Below are 19,385 nucleotides of genomic sequence, written 5' to 3' on the forward strand. Positions count from 1 at the left end.
TTAACTCATAATCTTCATTTCCCATCAAGTATTACTCAGTAAAAAGTCTGTGTACATTCTCTAACTCAGCCATAGTACTCCTGTAGACAGTCTGATGAAGCTGATTTAGAAAAAACAGCATGTTGAGTGTTAGCCTCTTGAAAGCCATTGCCATTGTCATGGCTATTGATTTCAAACAGGAATTCTCTGATATATTTTTTCCACTGTTGCTGTTGCTAGTAGTGGAGTAGCAAACACCACCAAAGACAGCATCACCTCCCAGCTTTGTTAGAGCCTGTGTACCACTTTTGTACTAGAATTTATGTATAACATCATAGCCCCTATCTTAAACTACAAGGTGGCGATAGAAAAAAATGTGGATTTAATGTAGTTTATAGCCACACATAAAGATACCTTTCATCAAACCTTATATTTCTTATTAAATGTAGTGGGAATCTTTTCTTAGATCAGGGACTTACTGGTTTTGCTCCTATTAGGAGCTGCTTTGAAATAATAACCTGCCTTCAGTTTAGAGCTACATGTTTTGTTTACTGATACTGAGAGCTAACTCAAGCTGCATAATTGCTTACCAGAATATCCAATAACCTTTTTGACTGAGTGGGTGTTGTAGGCACAAGAAAATTGTGCAGTAAGCTGTTTGTGTCACTCTGTCTTGTAAAGATGAAGTTCTGCGCAATTTTATTGCCAAAGTTCTGACAAGGAGGGAAATTTTTACTTCTTAAATAAATTTTGAGCTTGCTTCCATATAGTGCATTTCTAAAATTCACATTTAATGTCTTATATGTAAAAATGCACAACAATTTGTATTTAAGCTGAGATGCTTGCAATTTTCACCACGATTTAAGTAACTGATCAATAAATGCTCTGTGGAGGCAGAATGTAATATAAACAGGAAATTAATGGAAATATAAGCTTTTTTTTTTCAGGTTATTGGATGATTTTCAACTGCTACAAATAGAATATGGACCCCCAAGGAAATTTCCTTCTTGAAATTTATTGGTTTTATTTTGGATTTAAAAATGTGCCAAAAAATCCAAGTGTTGCCTTCCCGAGAATCCTATGGAGAGCAGGATAATTATAGACTGTCTGCCAAAGTGCTAATTTTGTCAGTGGAAAAGAGACTCATGTTAACCTTGCTTTTGCTTTGATTCTGCAGAAGCTCTTGAGGACAGCTTAACATGCCAACTCGAGGAGAAGTCCTAAACTTTGCCTGTATATGTATAAGCAAAGCAAGCCCCACAGCTTCTGATGTACACAAGCACACTAGATTCTTTTCCTGCTGGCAGAGGAGAAACCTCATTCCAGTTCTGCATTATTAGACTGTACTTTTCATCTCTGGGCTTTTCTTGTCATATTTTAATATATTTCAGCTACCTAATATGTAGAAGTTGAATAACTTTCATCTTTGACTTCAGTATTTCAAGGATTTTTCATATGGGGATCGGTTTCTGTTCCTGCAATCTGTTTTCCATTAATATTGTATACGCATTAGTTTGCCCTGGCATAGGCTTTCATTTTGTTGTTGTTTGTGTGAATTTGAGATGGCTCATATGAAGAGGGTGTGGGGTGTCTATATTGACAAGACAATGGAGAATTAAGCTACATAGCTTTGAAGACAAGTGGTAGTTGAGGGATTTGAAGTATGACATTTCCTCAAGGATCTCTTGTTTCCCATCTGCTTTGATGCACAGGTGGTACCTTTTGGCAAGATCAATTCAAATCATAGGGTAGAGTGCCATGAGTCTGCTGATGATACTCAGCTATATCACCTACCCCTGTGCTCTGATTTTTTTCCCTGCCCTGCAGTAATCCTTGACGGAGATCTCCAGATGGGTAAATCAGAGCTGCCATGTCCTCAGCCCTGGGAAAACAGAATGCTCACCGAGTTGTTGATCTGAGACAGCATTCTCACTTGTGTGCCCACATACAGAGGGATCTCTGTGGAGGTGCAGTCAGATTAAGAGTCTTGGCATCATTTTAGAAAGTTTCACTTCCCTGCAAAGACTGCTGCCGGGATGTTAGGGAAATGATTCAGCTTTTTTAGTTGAACAGCTTTTATTGCCTGTAAGTTCTTTAAATTTCATTCTGACTTCGGAATAACAAGAGTCGCCCTCCTGCCCATGAGGCTTTATTACTGTAATTCCCAGAGTAGGGCTTGTAGCAGGAATTTCTGCGGTGTGCTCAGAAAACAGTAAACTACAAGCTCATCCCTTCAAGTAACTGTGATTGCCTGATTAATGCCAGTCCTGTACTGATTCACTATAAAGCAGCAAAATTGACTTAATTGACACAGTTGTATTCTTGTTGTTGGTTTTAAGCTCAAAGTTGCCTTGAAAAATCAGCCTAATATGCAGCTTGATACCAGCCACCTTTTGTTTCTCAAAGGCAATGTTCATCAGCTGTTTACTGTGAAACACACGGTGTATGCGCAAGCTTGCACACCTTTGTGTTAATATCCAAAGCCGCCTCAGTTATTACTGCTGATCACTGATGCTGCAATTTTAAGATATATAAATATAAGGAAAAATAACACTGTTTTGAATGCCTGATATATGAATAATTATGCCAGAACTAGCTAGTTAACAAGTAGTTCTATGAGCAGTGTAAATAATGGAGCATGTTTGTAATGGACTCATAGGTACTCTCAAGGGTGGATTCTCATGTGTTTAATAAGAGATGAGCCTATGCCGCTGCCTTTTTCTCAGTGGAAACCCTAATAATCTCTGCCTGCTACCTAGCTGCCTGTTTTCATGAAACTTCATATATGTGATATCTCCACCCCTCTGTGTGATACGGTTGAAATTAGCTAAAAGTTTCAAAATTCTTAGCAAGAGAGAGGCAGGTGAACAAAACCAGAGAGAGCTGACTGCATTAGTATTGTCTCCTTAGGTAAAAGTGACTAATACATAATTTCCCATTACTCTACAAGGACATTTTCAAGAGAATAGTTCTTGCTTTCAGATCATTGTATTCAAGAAAAAAAATACAATATTAGTGTCCAGACATTCAGCAACAAAGGCACTTCCTTGCAATACAAGTAGCAATAGGGAACTGAAACTTGACATATTTTTCCCATAGTCACCATCTCTCCCAGGTTCAGTTTGTCACAGACATCATTCAGGAATGGAAGGCAAAGGAGTTTCGGGAAGTTACAGAGATTATTTTTATATGTTATACATGGATTTGTACCAGTAGTGGAGCAAGAGGGATTGTAATTTTATGAGATGGTTTCCATGGTTTTAAGCCCCATTATCCAGCCTTTTCTTCTTAGGAAGAGGAGGAAGCCTTCTCAAAATGCAGTTGTGATACCCATCCAAATCAAATGAGAAGCCTGGATGCAGGACTAGGTGGGAGGAGAAACCCACAAGAGAATTTAAAACAACAGAATATGGGTGGGAGATAAGGTGGGCTACCAAAATCATGAAACTTTCTCTCTGTGGCTCAGCTTGCCTGTATGATTTCCCTGTACACATGGGAATATTCTTATGGGTCCTAATAATAGTGCTGGATTAATGGGTGAGCACAGACACATTCAAAACATGAAACTGAAATACTTGGTGGGACAGGACATTAGTGTGCTAAGAGTTAGGATTTGCTAAGAGAACATTTCAGGGAGTACAGGGACAAGCAGTGGTGATGGCAGATGAATTTTCAGGTTTTAAGTACCTTCAGTTTTCACTGTGTATACAGTTTTTCATGCAGTAAACCCCATCTGTGAAGCTGCTCATTTTCTACTGCTTATAGCTACTTTACTTGAGTAATATGCTTCATGCTTATAGTATGCTCACCAGTCAACTCCGTTTCTTTCAAAACCCAAGAGAACACTTCGAGGTGTTCTAGGTGTAAAGACTTCCTTTAAATAGTCATAAAACTACAATTGCTGTAAAGTTGGAGATAATCACACCAGTGAATTAGCAAACTTCCAGAAGAGAAGCGTAGAGTTAGTGTCCTTTAAAATTTTGCAAGACAGTTGAGAGGGCAGAGGAGAGGCAAGTGTGGCTACTGGGGCTGAGTTTCACATGAACACAGACTGGCTCGGAGGTACTTTTGTTTGTGGGTGTCTTGGTGAGGTTTGTGCACATGTCAGGATGAGAAAAGCCAGGATTCTGGTGGTGAGCTCTGGCCTTTGAGATTTTTATATATGGACATGCATAGGCATACCAAGAAATGTTTTCTATTCAAGAGCTCATTGAATGTCCTGTGTAGCTATAGGCAGTGATTCAGGACTTTGCCAGCTCCCCAGGACACAGAGCAGATGGGTAAACTGTTCTTATTCCCCCAAACACTCATATGTCACATATTGCCTTTTTCCATTAAGCAATCTGGAGGAAATGCTGTATACCTCTGTATTTTTGCACATAGCCTAGTGAGGCTGGAATGTTTTACTGTAACCTTTGTTCTTCTTAGCAAAAGAAGAATGAAAGCAATTGAATGACATTCAAATAGCATTTTTTTGGTTTGGTTTTTTTGTTCTGTCTTGGTGTCTAAGTATTGAACAAAATTGCTAAGGCTTAGATTCAGCAAAGTATATTATTAATTTTAAGAAGATGCAAAAGTGTTCTGGTTCAACAAAGACCTTCAGTATATGCCTAGTTTTCATAACAGTGGCAGCTTAAAATGTACTGCAGTGCCCTCATGGAGCATTTCATTTATCTTTTATGAACTGTATTTCCTACACAGGCTGGATCTTGTTCTTAAACTGCTTTTGTGTAATAAAACATTTTAAGAGATACTTTTTCCTATAGCAAAATAAAGTAGGGAAAGGCCTGACATTGTTTATTTGTGTTTTGTTTGTTTTTAAAGCATTTTTGTGCAATGGAAAGTTTCACAAGCACCTGCAAGAAATTTTTGTTCCCATGGTCATCCGCTACATTGATCTCATGGAATCATCAATTGCCCAGTCCATTCACAGAGGTCTTGAACAAGAGTCGTGGCAACCTGTCAAGTAAGTGCTTTCTACAAGATCTGAACAAAGCACCTGCCTATAGCTTTCTGTGTAATCAGGTGTTCTCCCCGTTGTCCTCTAAATATTCTATTTTTTATTGTATTCCTACATTGTTTATTTCTTCACAGGAGCATCACCAACAGTCTTCCTAATGTAGCTCTTCCAAAAGTTCCAAGTTTGCCTCTTAACCTTCCACAAATACCTAGCTTTACTACACCAACCTGGATGACTTCTTTGTATGACTCCACGTGTGTATTCTTCAATAACCTTCTGACTGTATGTCAGCTCTGCATGGCCTTGCTAGTGTTCTGTGCAGCTGTATTTGGATTGCATGGTGTTTATGATCTCTTAGTTGGAAATTATTGTTTCTTGGGAGTGAGCCAAGCATGGACTGTTAGTGAGTTGCGCTTTCTAGTGCATTAAAATGTAGCAGTCTTAAACCTGATAACTTACAAAATCAACTTGGCGCAGGTCTGTCATAGTATGAATGGTACTAATACCCTAAACAACCTAATGATTCTTCTGAATTGATAAGCAGTGGGGAACCTTTTGGATAATTGATTTTAGATCATGGTTTTGTAAAGTGAGGCAGCCCATCGTATTTTTGCATGGGTTTGATTAACTCATTGTATTGTTGGTTCTGAAAATCATGGATTGCAAATATTGTCATTAGATTAAATATCCATGTTACAGGGAAATAGTAGAAGGTTAGTAAGTACCCAGAATAGAAGTACATCCATTTTTTTGTCTGTTTGAAAAAATACGTATTTCTTTTTGATTTCTCCTCAACACTTCAGTGCTCTTTCCTTAAAATAGAGCAGACATGCCCTGTTCTGTGGGAGTATTCCTATAGTTATAGGACAGATTTCTGTGTGAGGACACATTCATATACGTTAGAGAAAGGCTCAGGAAGAGCCATATTTTAGCTGAAGTTGTATTAGGAAAGGATGAATGTGAAAGACTTCAGAAAACATATGTTCAAGATGCAAAGCTTGATAATATGATTTCAAGCCAAGTATTGCCTTCTCAAGCTTTATGACAGAGTTAAACACTCCTAACAAGCACTCAGATCCATTACTGCAAGAGTTGATAGTTTGTGCTCTGCCAGCCTTCTGGCACTTGTCTGTTGAGTATTATGATTGTTGTTCTGCTGCTAATTCCCCTAAAAGGTGACAAAATTCTTCTTAATCCTTGGCTTTGGTACCTTTTGTGTTTACTATATAATGCTAGGTTTCACCTGATGTGTTTATGCAAGTCATTTCAGCTTTGAATAGAAACTAATTGGTCTTCTGCTATTCAGTTCCTCCTGTTATTCCCATCCTTTCAAGGGTTACTTTTTTTTTAAAGAATAGCTTTAAAGAGTTAAGACTTGTTATAATCTGAGATGTGGTCTTCTTACAGTCTGTATTCTAGCAGCCCCATCCAGTAAAAATAACTTGTACATATTAAAATTCATGTATTTTGAATACTGAATTTATAATTAATGTCTAATAAATATGGATTCAGGTTGGAGGATTATAGTGGTACATCTCTCCTAAATGAAGGTTTTGGTGTAGCAATAAATTCCTAGACTGTATTGTCAAAAAATGTGCGAGTACAGTGAAATTTAGACATCGGCTCATCCCCCTTGCCCATTTTTTGGTATTAAGGTTCATGGTGTGTATGGCAAAGTATGCATAACATCCTAAACTAATCAGTGAGGTTTTCAAAGCGTTCGGTGAACACTGAGGCTGACATGTGCTGTAAGCGCTTGCCAGCAGTAGCTGTCGCTCTGCTGCTTCTCAAGAGAAGTGGGGACGAGCAGTATCCCCACTGCAGTGTGGCCTCTGTAAGGCCATCATCCCCTTTCAGCCACCCCGCACAGCATTTGAGAAGAGGTCTGCCAAGGTGCTGACTCCACTGTAGACACCTCTTCATGTTCTTTTTCCCCAAACATAGAGCTATGAAGTTGTGTTTTATGAAATGCGTATAAACTAACATTCAAAACTGCAGGTAGTATTAAGTTACCTTTGTAATACTGTGGAATTCAGGTAGTATTTTAAGAATCAGCCTACCTGCGTCCTACTGAAGAGCCAAGTAACTTATTAGAATGGCCATGTATTGCATTTGGATCAAAAAATAAAAGTGAGGGCTCTGCGAGCTAGTTATTCCTCCTCCCAAGCTAATGAGTTTCCTCTTTCCTGCTGGTTACGGTGTCTCAGCTTCCGCCAGAAGAAGTGGCTTACTTTTACTATTACATGAAAAGCAGGAGGGTTTTATTTCCCCCACTGCTCCCATCCCATCCTTTTCAGGAAGAATAAAGCTTCCTTTTTCTAGTTAAATTCTCCAGTGGGGAGTAACCAAATACCTAGGCTCCAATATCTGTTAAGCAAAACCCGGTGTTTCTTGTCCGTTTTCCCTTTCGATGTGATGAACGCCCACCCCAAGTGGATTAGAGTGGCATATTGTATTGCACATAGAGTCAGTGGAGGCACCTAAATTCAGGAGCCCAGGCCCTGCTTTGTCAGACATCGCAGGTGGCTCCTTCTCCCCACTGACTCCCCCAAGTCTTTCTCTCCCAGTCCGCTGTGCTCCCTCCTCCCGGCCACGCAGCTGATGCTTTTGCAAGAAGATGACTACGTATGTCACTAAGTTGTGCTGGACTTCTCTCTTTCTCTTTGGAAGTGATGATTTTGGCCATTTAATCATTATCAATTTGAATTACACAATGAAGAATCTACAGATAAAAAGAATGAGAGAAAATAGTCTGTGAGCTGAGTTATAGTTAAATGTTTACTGAGAATGCAAAGGCCTGTGTTTATTTTGGCTGCAATAGGAAGATTTCATATTCTCCAAACTTTACTAATGTTCGTGTTCATGCTCTTACGTTCACATTTAAGTCCATTCATATTCAACAGAGCTATTATGTGCCTACCTAAGAACTTTTGCTGGAGAGGCATTCACAGTTAGTCATTTCTTCGTGTGCTTTATTGATGAAAACAGATTTTCCTCTCTTTCACCTAAAAGGTGCTGCAATTCTTTTGAACATTACTAGAGAAGATTGTTTATATTTTTTAATTCACTGTTGCAATTTTTTTTTCCTTGATCGCATGTTTTGGAGCAGTAAATGTATGCTGCTTATAACAGCACTTAGGAAGATTACCTCGTTTTCAGTTGTTTTGGCTTAAGCTTTTATTATTGGGCTTTGGAAAGGGAGATATGAAAAGGGGAAAGTGTTATGAATAGTAGTCTATTTTTCTTGATTGGTCTCAGGAGAGGACAACTCAGAGGACACCTTGGCTAGACATGCAGAGCACTGTGAATTACTGTTCCATTTGGCTGAAGACAGCATCCTGAAAAAGCAAAAAAGTTTGAATATTCTGTAAAAGCTTCTAATCAGCCAGAATAAGGGGGGTGGGGTGGGGTGTCATTACTTATTCATTAATGCAAATGTACTACTTTAAATTGCATTTTTGTTCCATTTCATATTTTAAATTTAATTTCTATGCCTCTTCTGGATGTGGCTTTTAAGTTAGATTTGTGGGTAATTTTAATTGTATATGGTTTCATTTGTACATTATTATTTTCAGTGCAGACATGAGATAGATTCACTGACCAAAAATATTGCAGATGCAGACCTGAGGTTGTCTGTTGCTATTTAGTGCGAGTCTAGAACATCAGGTTCAGCAAAACTCAAGGCTGGGGAAACATGGAATAAGATACCTGCTTGCAGGAGGATGCTCCTGTCTTGTCTTCCAGAACAGGCAACGTCAAAGGAAATGTGTCAGCTATATTCTTCCTGCTATGACTCAGCTGTAATGAGTGACAAGAGGGACTGGCTGAAGCAGTCGCAGCGCTCTGATTGTGATATGAAGGGATCTGGTCTGAAGGTGTCTGAGCTCCGGTGCTGGATGTCTCTGTGTGTTCATGCGTGCTAAGTCAGGAGGCCACCTTTCAGTGCTGTTCTGAAGGATTGCATCTGTAGTGCCCCATGTCTTCCTGCTGTAGTGCTTGCCTGCAGTAAAATGGAAGGAGGCCATGGTTTGTGTTTTTAAGGATGGGTATTTAAAAATATAGCCACAGGACTGATGGAGTAGTGAAATTTAGCTGATCTACTTTCTGTAGAATAAGGAGGTTTGAATATAGCTAGTTCTTTTGAGTGTTCTGGAAGACAAATGTATATTGTGGGCCAAATTTCTTTTCTTCCAAAAAAACTAAAATGCAGGAAGAAAGAAGAATCAAGAAACGTGTTTTGGTTGCTTGATCCTCAGCTTGCCTCACTCTTGAACTAAGTAGGAGGAACCGTGAGGTAACTCTGTCACTAATATCTTTAAGGGACTGTACACAAGCGGTTACTTGCTGCACTGAAGTTCTGCTCCATCCTTCCCCTTACCTGCTCATGGAAAATAGAGACATGGGGCAAATGGTGTTGACACTGTAAATATTGAAAATCCTTTTCTGTTAAAGAAGTTCTCAGTTGACTTTCTGAGCCCTGAATATACTTCTTGAGGCAGCATGAAGGAAGTAGAGCTGAAGCTTGCAAGCTGGGGGCTCGCAAAGGGCATAGACCTGGTGCCCTGTTTTGTAAAAAGTCCCCACAAAACTCTAATGGGTAGTAACTCAGTAATAACCTTAAAATAAGATAATTGCAGTAGTTTATAAAATCACCATCATTGCCCTTGGTAAATTCTACAAGAATGGAAGCCAGCTGGTTTTAAATCCTGTGGTTGATTGAGAATGTTTTTAGATATTTAATATTTCTCCTATATTTTCATATCCCAAGCTACCCTATGGAGTTTGACATCTACGCAAGAAATGACATATTCTGTGTCTACTCTGGAATCGTGTGTGTGCTGATCTTGCAGCCAGTGTGCTTTATTAGTGGACCGTTTGACTAATTGCTACTGCTTAGGTAGCTGGCAAGCCTAGTGGGAAGCTGCTTCTCTCAGCTGTCAGTGGATAAGTGAACTGCTTAGCAGACTGTGTACAGCTCTTAAGTTTAATATTCTGCAGGGTCTTGGAGAAACATTATATCTTGGACCTTTTTGTGCTGTGTTCAGTATGATGCAAGGCATAAAGCCGTAAAATAATTTAGGTTAAAATGGATTTCTGGAAGTATCTGGTCCAATCTCCCAGTCAAAATGTGACCAAATACAAAGTTAAATTGCTGTTAAAAAAAAAAAAAATTAAGATGGGCATATTTGCCTCTTTAATCATTGGAAACCTTCTCTTACTGCCTTGACCTGGTTAAAGAGTGGACAACTAGATAGTACCTTTTGCACAAAGAACTCTTGCTGAAAGCTTAAGTTTTGACCAGCAAAACAGTGGAATTTGTGCTTAATTTTAAAAATATAGATAACTATATTAAATAATTTTTTTTAAAAAAGAGTACCAGTTCAATTTCCTGGCAGAGCAATATTATTCCATTCATTAGATCGAAGTAGCTTTACCATACACGTTGAAATAAAAACTGTTCAATAGCCAAGAACGTGTCCTGTCCCTTCACAAAAAAATGGTTCTGCAATTATCAATGTAGATACAAATGCTTTGGTGGCTTGATTCGAATGCAGGAATTCCTTCTGCTGCCCGGAGGAAGTAAAAACTGAGTTTGGCTCTTCTTCATGTTACACTTTATGGAGTATTAAGCCCTGAAGTGACATAACCAGCTCCTACTAGGGAAAGCAAATCTCTTGACTGTACAACCACTTCAGGATATTGAGGTATCTGCTGACAATTAATACCATTTCTAATGCTTTTACTGAATAAGGGCCAGGAAAAATCCTAAAATCCAAATAAAACAAGTATCTGATACAAATAGCAGTAACAAGTTGATTGAAATTACAGTTTTCTGCAGCACTTAACAAACAAAATAGACCTTTGTGTCTGGATGTGTGAACTAGGAATAGATAGTTGTTCTTGTAGCACTTTATTTTCCCTCCTCATCTTACTAGTATAATATGTTAGTCAAATTCAAATGTCATTGGACAATGCTGAATAAAAAATTGAAGAATGAGACCTCAAAATTATATGAGAAGAGAATGAATGAATTAGTGTTTCTCACAGAATGAATTAGTGTTTCATGAACCTGTGTCTATTATTACATTTATTATAATTGTGAAACTTTATTTGGTAGTATAATGAAACCAAATTAAGTGGCTACCGGGGAGTGAACGTGCATAAGAATACATTGATGTTATTGAGAGCACATTAGTCCTCCTGAGTCCTAAAGAATTTCATTTGGAAGTCCATTAGGCAAAAAAGAAAAAAACTGTGGAAGAACAAAATACGGTTAAATTGTATGATCTGATGATGAAAAATGGTAGTTCTGTTTCCTGAGAAAGTATGTTTTGTTTTCTAGAAAATATGTGTTCTTATCAACTGTAGTACATATACTGAGATTGTCCTGGTTTCCGTCCCTATATAATTTGTTGTCTTCTTTTACCCCAGTCATCTCAAAAATTGACAAAGTCACTTTTGAATCGAATATTGTGTATAACATAGCATCTACAACTTCACTCACTGCCAGTGTACACAGGAGATGTAATGAAATCTTCAATATTTGCTTATCATATAACTTAAGAAACAGTCCAACAGGATTATAAGCTTCCTAAGGAGTGTTGGTGGTTTGTTATTTCTATTTCTTAATTAAAGTTAGCGGTGTATAAAAGCGCTCCCTGTTCAGGTCCAACCTTAACTACGCAAGTTGTAATCTTAGCAGTCCCATGGGCCTTTTTCCTGTTTCTGCTGTTTTCTTTCAGGAGCACGAAAAAAATGTAAAATTAACAATTACTGTTTAAAGTAAGTGGGGAAAATATGCGTAATATGAAAAAGGCCTGTCTGAAACTGTGGGATATCCTCCTGTGCGTAACGAAGACGTCAAAACACGTGCCGCTTAAAACCAAAGCCGAAGGCAGGGTTGGTCGCTCGGAGCCAGCCTTTTCCTTAGGCGGGCACCGCTGCTCCCGGCTCGTCACCCGCTGCCCAGCCCTTGCTGGCTGCCCCCTGCACCGGGCCCGGCAGCCCCTTTCGGCACGGAGAGACGGCGTTGCGGAAGACAGCGTTGGCTCTGAAGCCGTGGTAGCGTTAGGGCGGCGGGGCAAGGGGGCGGTTGGGTGGGTCTGGAAGATGGCGGGGTGCCCTGAGAGCAAAGCAGCGCTCCCGCCGCATCCGTGCCGCCTCTTCAGAGCCCTGAGCGTGTGCTGTGCTTTGCGTCGCTTCAGCGCCAGCTGTCTCGGCTCACTGGTGTGAACCGCTGGCGGTGCTGCTGCCCGAGGGGTGCATCAGGTGGTCGGATATTAGTGGTCCTTCCTATTTTTTCATTTGTTTTTTAATCTGACCCTGCTCTGTTCTGAGCACACTCAGCACTCACTGACTCCTTCCGTGCGAGCTGGGATCCCTTAACGCTTTGATAATGATGTTCTTTTGTCATGAGGCAGGAGAAAGAAAATGGCAGCAGTGACGTATTTAAACTATTTGGATCTGAACTGGGACTGTCAGGCTGTTTTGGTTGCTTGTGTCACTAACATCCTGGAATGCCATGCTGCGTAGTGTAACTGTCCTTAAACAATAACCCAAGCATTGCAGCACAACACATCATGAAAATGTAATTAATCCACGGTGACAGCGGAAGCGTAACTGTAGTTACTGCTAAGATTAGCCTTAAATTGTTGTATCCTTTCACAAGCAAACGTCTTGAAATTTAGTAATCGGTTCAGGGTGGAAGAAGAACTTTAAAACTACGTGGACAATCTGAGATGACATAGAGCCATATTAATCCCCTTAATTTTTGTGCATAAATTTCTTTAAATAGTTTCTGTTTTCTTTTTTCCACTGGGATCTGACGTTATTCCCTCAGTTAGAATTAATGAGCATTTATCAAGGGACTATTTGTCTGGGTTTCTCTTTTACGATATTACTACTAGCATCCTCATTTCTTTGGTAGGCTTATCTACCAGAATTATGAATTATGTTTTGAAAAGGTCCTTACTAATTAATTAATAATGATTAATTAATAATTCCTGTACCCTTTATTTTTCCTGTCTTGATCTGAAATTTGAGCTACTTCATTTTCCATGTTCCCTGTCATCCCATCCACCTCTCTAGCCTGTCATATTTCTCAGCTAACAGACAGGAAAACTTTACTTATTTCACACTAATGGGAATTATTTTAAATTTTCCATGACCATTTTCACATTCTTGGAGTAAGAGCAACGGTGCTATGAGATATGGTGAAGTGAAAGAGGAAGATGGTGTGATAAAGAAATCTTACTACCTTAGATAATTCTGTGGCAACTGGGATAGACATCCATACATTTATCTTCTGTTTCTTGGGGACTTTGTTTTGTTTTGTTTCTTATAGCAATGGCTCAGCTACATCAGAAGATCTTTTCTGGAAACTGGATGCTCTGCAGATGTTTGTTTTTGATCTTCACTGGCCAGAACCAGAATTTGCCCACCATTTAGAGCAGAGACTTAAACTCATGGCCACTGATATGATCGAAGCCTGCGTTAAAAGGTACAGTTGAAATGATCAATTAAAAATTGGGAGAGATTTGAAAATTAACATAGGAAGAGCCATACTGGCTTGCAGAGGTACATCTGTACCAAAATCCTGTCATAGGAATCAGGGCAGCTGTAAAGAGATCATGACCTGTGTGTATTTCCCAGCAGCTGGCAATCAGCCATTTGGCAACAGCTAGGAAATACCAAGCAGAATTTCTACGTACGTTGTGAATAGACCCTTGGAAGTGAATAAACCAAATCTCTTTTTTATTCCATGTTTCTGGCAAATATTAACAAATCTCAGAATTCTGCCAGAAGAAATCCTTTTACTTTTTGTACATTTCCCTTCTTCATTACTATATTATTCTTTATGTTCAGTTAGTAATACTACTTAATGTCACTATTTTAGAGTGCTGTCTCTAAGAAATATATTACAAACTATTGCATTTATACAATAAACAAAAAAAGGCTATCTGTAAGTCATCCAACTGAAACTAAGTTTTATATTGCTAAGCTTCTGGAAATTATAGAAAACATAATGTTGTTGTTTTCTTGAGCTGTATCTTATAATTATGGGTATCTCCTTTTAAATTAAACCTAGGTGATCTAAAAAGGTCTCTGCCATAGCTTTCAGTACATGTCATTGGGTTTAGAAGAAGTGTCTGTATGTCTAGAAAATTTACAGGGATCTCCTATTAGGTGTTTCAGAAGACGGAGAAAGCTTAATCTGGACACACAAAAATACTGAGTTTTAAAAAAATAAACAGAAGAATGGGGAAAAAATAAAGAAAGTTTATAGGCAATTTAATAGTGTCAATCAGAAAACATACAACATTGATAAGGAAGGCTAAAGAAACAGAGAACCTTTAACATCCGGTAAGGTTAAATCTAATAACACGGTATTTTATTATTTTCTGTTAAATGTAGTAGGAACAAGGAGAACCTCAGGCTTAGTGTATGAGCCTATTGCTAGAGCTACAGTGATGAAATCATGGTAAAAAAGGCAGAAGCATTTCACAAACATTTCTATTTGGTTTTGGAAGGGGGATAATATAGTAAATGGAATAAAAGTTTAAGCTCTGTAGCAAAGATATGAGACAATATCTACTAAAATTGATGTCATGTAAGCTTACATCCATCTGTTCTAAAGAATTTGGCATAGAAGCTCAGTCAACTACAAATATCTAACAAATTTTAGAAAAATGGTGAAATCTCAAAGGACTGGAAGACTATCAGTGCATTCTTAGTCTTAAAAACCATAAAAGGAGTAGCATTGAGGTGCAGTAATATATTGATTATATTGACTTCAAGCCTGGAGAAAAATGAAAAAAATCTTTACAGTGGGACTCTTATCAACAGGACTAAAATACAAAGATTTATATAATTAGTACTAGTTAAAATAATTTTTTTTAAAAGTGAATCTTTTCAAATTCATCTTACGTCTTTTTTAAAGATTATTACAGATTAATGTGGGAAAGGCAATTGTGTTAATATGAATACTTGGATTTCTTCTAGGCAATAAACCTAATGTCACATGTTGTCATTATCTAAAACTTCGCACCATACAGATTTGAGTGTGTAGATTTTAATGGCACACACAAAATAGGTTAAAAATGGCTCACTGCCAGGATCACAACCAGAAGCTGAGAACAGAACTACTAATACAGAGGCATTACAAAAATAATTCCTTATGGATTGGTTTTTGGCCTGCAATGCCAATCCTTACATCTTTGCTGCTTGCTTTTGTAGAGAATAAGAAGATTCTGGTGGCAATAAATGAAGGTTTAATTAATATTACAGAATGATCCTAGGGTCAATACTTAAACTGTATTAATATTTTAGAGTTAATACATAACATACTAGTGATAATACACTAAGTATGTTTTAGTGTGGTCAAAGATACCATACATCAGGTAACAAAGAAAGTAGATTATATCCATAGGATGGATTGCATTAGACAGTAGCAACTCAGAAAAGAATGATGGAACTGTTCTATTCTAACTCTTATTGTGGTACTAACACGATCTATAATACTTTTTTAACTGGAAATAGGATGCTTCTGTTCCCATCTTATTAAAATATTGTGTCAGTTTCTGGTACCCGCATTTAAAAATAAGGGTGGAATTAAAACATTACTTTTATATTTATGTATTCTGAACTATTATAATTTATTTCAGTTACATTGCTCCTTATTTACACTGGTGTGAGAAGAAAATAGGGGGTTTGTATTATGTATCTCCTGATGCATCTTACTTTTCAATATAAATATTAGTATTTGCTCAATAATACACTCCTTTTCTTCAATAAAATTCTCTTTTCTATTAAAGCCAGGTGAGGATTTTTTAATTATATTTCTTAGAAGCAAGCATTTGGTATGATAAACTGCATTTAACGTAGAAGTGCTGGAAAATGTGGGGTATTTTCATTGCTTTAAATTGTTCTTAGTCATTATACAAGGAAGCATAGTTATTCAGTAGGCAATAAGATAATACTTTTATTATCCAACTGAATTAGCTGAAGCAGTGCAGAACCTTGAGATTACCATCAATGCAATTGTTTATTGAATGGGTGGATATTCTGCACTTACAGAATTTTATTTCTAAGATGTTCTCGCGTGCATGTGCATTGTTAAGCCAACATGGTTAGTATGGTTTATAGATTTGTACAATGGTTGTTCAGAATTATCAGAGAGACTCATATTATGAATTGTGTTCTAATAAACAGAACAAGAATTGCATTTGAACTCAAGCTGCAAAAGACAAACAAAACAACAGACTTGCGTATCCCTTCTTCTCTGTGTACAATGTTTAATGTCTTAGTTGATGCCAAAAAACAGACAGCTAAACTCTGCATACTGGATGGGGGGCAAGAGGTAAGTGGAGTTTTGTATGTTTAATTCCGATGTTCGGTTAATTTGAAACATCTCACTGCAGACAGTCCTTAGTAGATTAATTTCAAACCAGCTGAAATTGTCACGTAGCTCTGTTTATACAGGAGCATGCATAGACTGCTCCCTAGAAGCATCATGCAAGACACAACCCCTCATCTTCCACCAGAGAAGACACAGAGTGCTTCTGTAATTTATTTGCTTTGACCTGTGAGTCTGTTGAACATTCAGAGGATTTCTTGACTCACAGCCCCTCCGGGAATTTCTCTTGGGTTGCAGCAGAGAAACAGCCCACTTCAGGACTCTTTTGTAATAGTAAAATAGAGCCAAAACATTATCCTTTGCAGCCAGGTTTTAAACGAGTAAGGTTTGTTTTTAAATGGCTCATATACCCAGTATTCCTGCCTGTATACATGCTGAAAATAGAAGAAAGAAATAATCAGGTAATTTAATGGGATTTTTTTATTTGGTCTCCAAGGACAGGGACTGTTTTGGCAGTAGTGTTCTGCCAGGACTGTACATACTCGGCAATGGAGCACTGATGTGCTTTTTTGAAGGATGTTTAGACTTCCCTGAATACTGTCCTTCCCATGTTGTCACTGTCGGCAGGAATAATCTGTGAAGTGAAAAGGGCGTACTACATAGACTGGTGAGATTACCAACATAAAATTAAAACTGTTCTTGCTATGCTAATGCATTAGCAGTGTAATTTTGTTTGATTTGGTTTTGGAGAGAGGGCAAAAACATTTGTCAGAATTTGGCAACAAAAAAGTATGTCTGCTTTGGGCAGTTCCACATTTACATTATTTGGTCACATTGTTTCTGTTGATATTTGCATGTCTGTACTGTGCTCTTCATTTTATTGACTCATCTTTTTAAGTTGGCGTATTCGATGTAATTGTCTTTTTTTTTTTTCAATTCAATGAGACATTCATCATTTTCCTGTTCTACCCTGTCACCTTTGTTTTTCCTTTTGGTTTTCCATGACATGAACCAGTTTGCTAGTCAATGGGTAAGTGGTTTTTCATTGTTTTTTAACTTACATTTTTTTCTTTGGTTATTAACAGCCACTTTTTATTTTAAATGGTAATATTGCTTTTCTTGTTAATTTGTCAGCCTAGCCCTTGGAATTCCTTTACAGCCTGACCTTGCTACAGACTGATCATCAGCTTCTCAGTTCTTCTTTCCTTGTTCATCCTCCTAAGGTGGTTCCAGATGAATTCTTCACTCTTCTGCTTTTCAGACCCAGTGTCCCGTCTTACTGCATCACAAAGTTTTTTTCAGCTCTCAGTGAAGCAAAAGAGCAGCAAACAACGTGTTTCAGGCTCATCAGAAGTAAAGCACAACTAGCAACTCTTTGTGTTAGGCTGGTGCTGCCATTTTATCTTTTACTTGCTGTCCAAGCAGTAACCTGCAAATACACACATGCATGCCCTTCTTTGGGGACAGACAATACCAGCACTTCCATAAAGACCTGCAGACAGATGGTATAGCCTCATTCTCCACAGTCACGCTATTCCTCTCACTTGCTCTGGATGATGCCTCCTGCATTGTCAGCCAGTCTCCTTGGAGCCAAGGTTCAGCATTTGCAGTTACCTTTTGGACTGCAGACCCTCACCAGATATCTTCTGAAATCTTCCCATTCTGTGGATTTTCAAGCCCCATCATACACTCTTCACAACACCAAAACAGAAATACAGCCCTTGTTCCCTAGTAGGTCTGACCATGACCCCAAATGCTTCCAGTGCTTCTTTTCATTGCAAGAGTGCAAGTGTAGTGAAAAACATACTTCTTTCAAAGTCCCCAAATTAATATTCATGCCATTTCATTTAATAAACCAAAGGAATCTCAAATTCTTCACATATCAGAAATTATCAGATAATGTGGAAACTTCCTTCTTTCTCATAAACTTCGAATTATTGTCTATAAGTTTCTTCCATTCCCAAGGCTTTTTTTGAAGATTAAGAAAAAATTGGCTTTTCAGTTGCTTGTAGCTGATGTCATAGTTGTTTGAAATGCTTCAAGATTTGTTGAGTGAGATACTTCTGGAATCTGCCCATCTGTCAAAGTAGGCAGGAGAACATCTCATAACATAAACAGTTGCATCTCTGATTCCCCTGTAGAAGCTCTGGCATTTCCAATTACTCCTACTTAGCCATTTGGTCTTGAAACCTTTTCCTTATTATGTTTCTTTCCCTTGTCCTCTTTCATCTTCATTTTAGTCTGAAACATGGTCCTTTATGCCAGTCAAGAAAAGCATTCCATAAGGCCTGACCTAAAATTTTCAAAAGGGTTGTTCGTTTACCTAAAACTCAACACTGAATATCTATCTGACAGTTTCTAGAACTTACTCTGCAAATGATGGAAGGTGTTATTTAATTAGATGGTTAGACTCAAACATTTCCTTTCATACAGCATGCTCTTCATTCCCTATATGGAGCTATAAGCAGTTGCATATCTTGTTCAAGTAGAGTCAGATGCAGAAGTTTTCACCCTGTGTTGTCAGATAGGAGGGAATTTGTACTTAACATGTAATTAGGGCATTCTGATCATGGTTAGCAATCAGCAACTTGAGTTTAGAGTTTCAATTTGTTTGGGTCCCCTGGTTTTCCTTCGTTACTTCATGCACTGCTCACCATTCTCCCAAATGTCTTCCAGTTAAGTCCACTCCCATAAAGAGCCACTAAGTCTGCCATTCAGGAGGGCTCCCTTCCTTGCCTTCTGGATATCATCTTAAAGCCTAAGAGAAGCACAGCATAATTTGGCTGTACGGATGATCATTACATTGTGTTTAAAGAGAGCTCAGCTGTCTGGATGCCTTCTACATTGGTTGTCAGTTGCTTTAGGAGGGTTTGAGAAACAGGTCCAGGGGCGAATTGCCGTATCTCAGACTAACTGTTGGTGCCTGCAGCCTGCTTCATGGACAACCAGAATGGCAATTCATGGAGTACAGGGCAAGGATACAGCAAGACAGCTAAGTAACGTACTGGTTGCTGGTATTTCTCAAATAGTTGCCTGCCTGGCTTCTTAGTTTCAGTGAATGTAATCTTGGGTAGTTGTATGGTGAGCGGT

General features: G+C 38.3%; 1 protein-coding gene across 13 annotated transcripts in view; it reads left to right on the top strand.

The window, feature by feature from the left end:
• The window catches only part of CADPS2 (calcium dependent secretion activator 2), a 335,485-nt gene that overhangs the window by 276,145 nt on the left and 39,955 nt on the right, over nucleotides 1-19,385 (top strand). For 6 of the 13 annotated variants that reach the window (XM_075727950.1, XM_075727954.1, XM_075727948.1 and 3 more), the window contains 3 exons: nucleotides 4,804-4,945; nucleotides 13,284-13,439; nucleotides 16,151-16,298. In XM_075727950.1, the coding sequence (XP_075584065.1) occupies nucleotides 4,804-4,945; nucleotides 13,284-13,439; nucleotides 16,151-16,298 (446 nt within the window). Of the gene's footprint in view, nucleotides 1-4,803; nucleotides 4,946-5,073; nucleotides 5,194-13,283; nucleotides 13,440-16,150; nucleotides 16,299-17,310; nucleotides 17,326-19,385 lie in introns of all 13 variants that reach the window. The other 7 variants (XM_075727943.1, XM_075727942.1, XM_075727945.1 and 4 more) reach the window with 3 other exon arrangements.

The sequence above is a fragment of the Pelecanus crispus genome, chromosome 1, assembly GCF_030463565.1.
Source record: "Pelecanus crispus isolate bPelCri1 chromosome 1, bPelCri1.pri, whole genome shotgun sequence".
In the NCBI taxonomy this organism is placed as follows: Eukaryota; Metazoa; Chordata; class Aves; order Pelecaniformes; family Pelecanidae; genus Pelecanus; species Pelecanus crispus.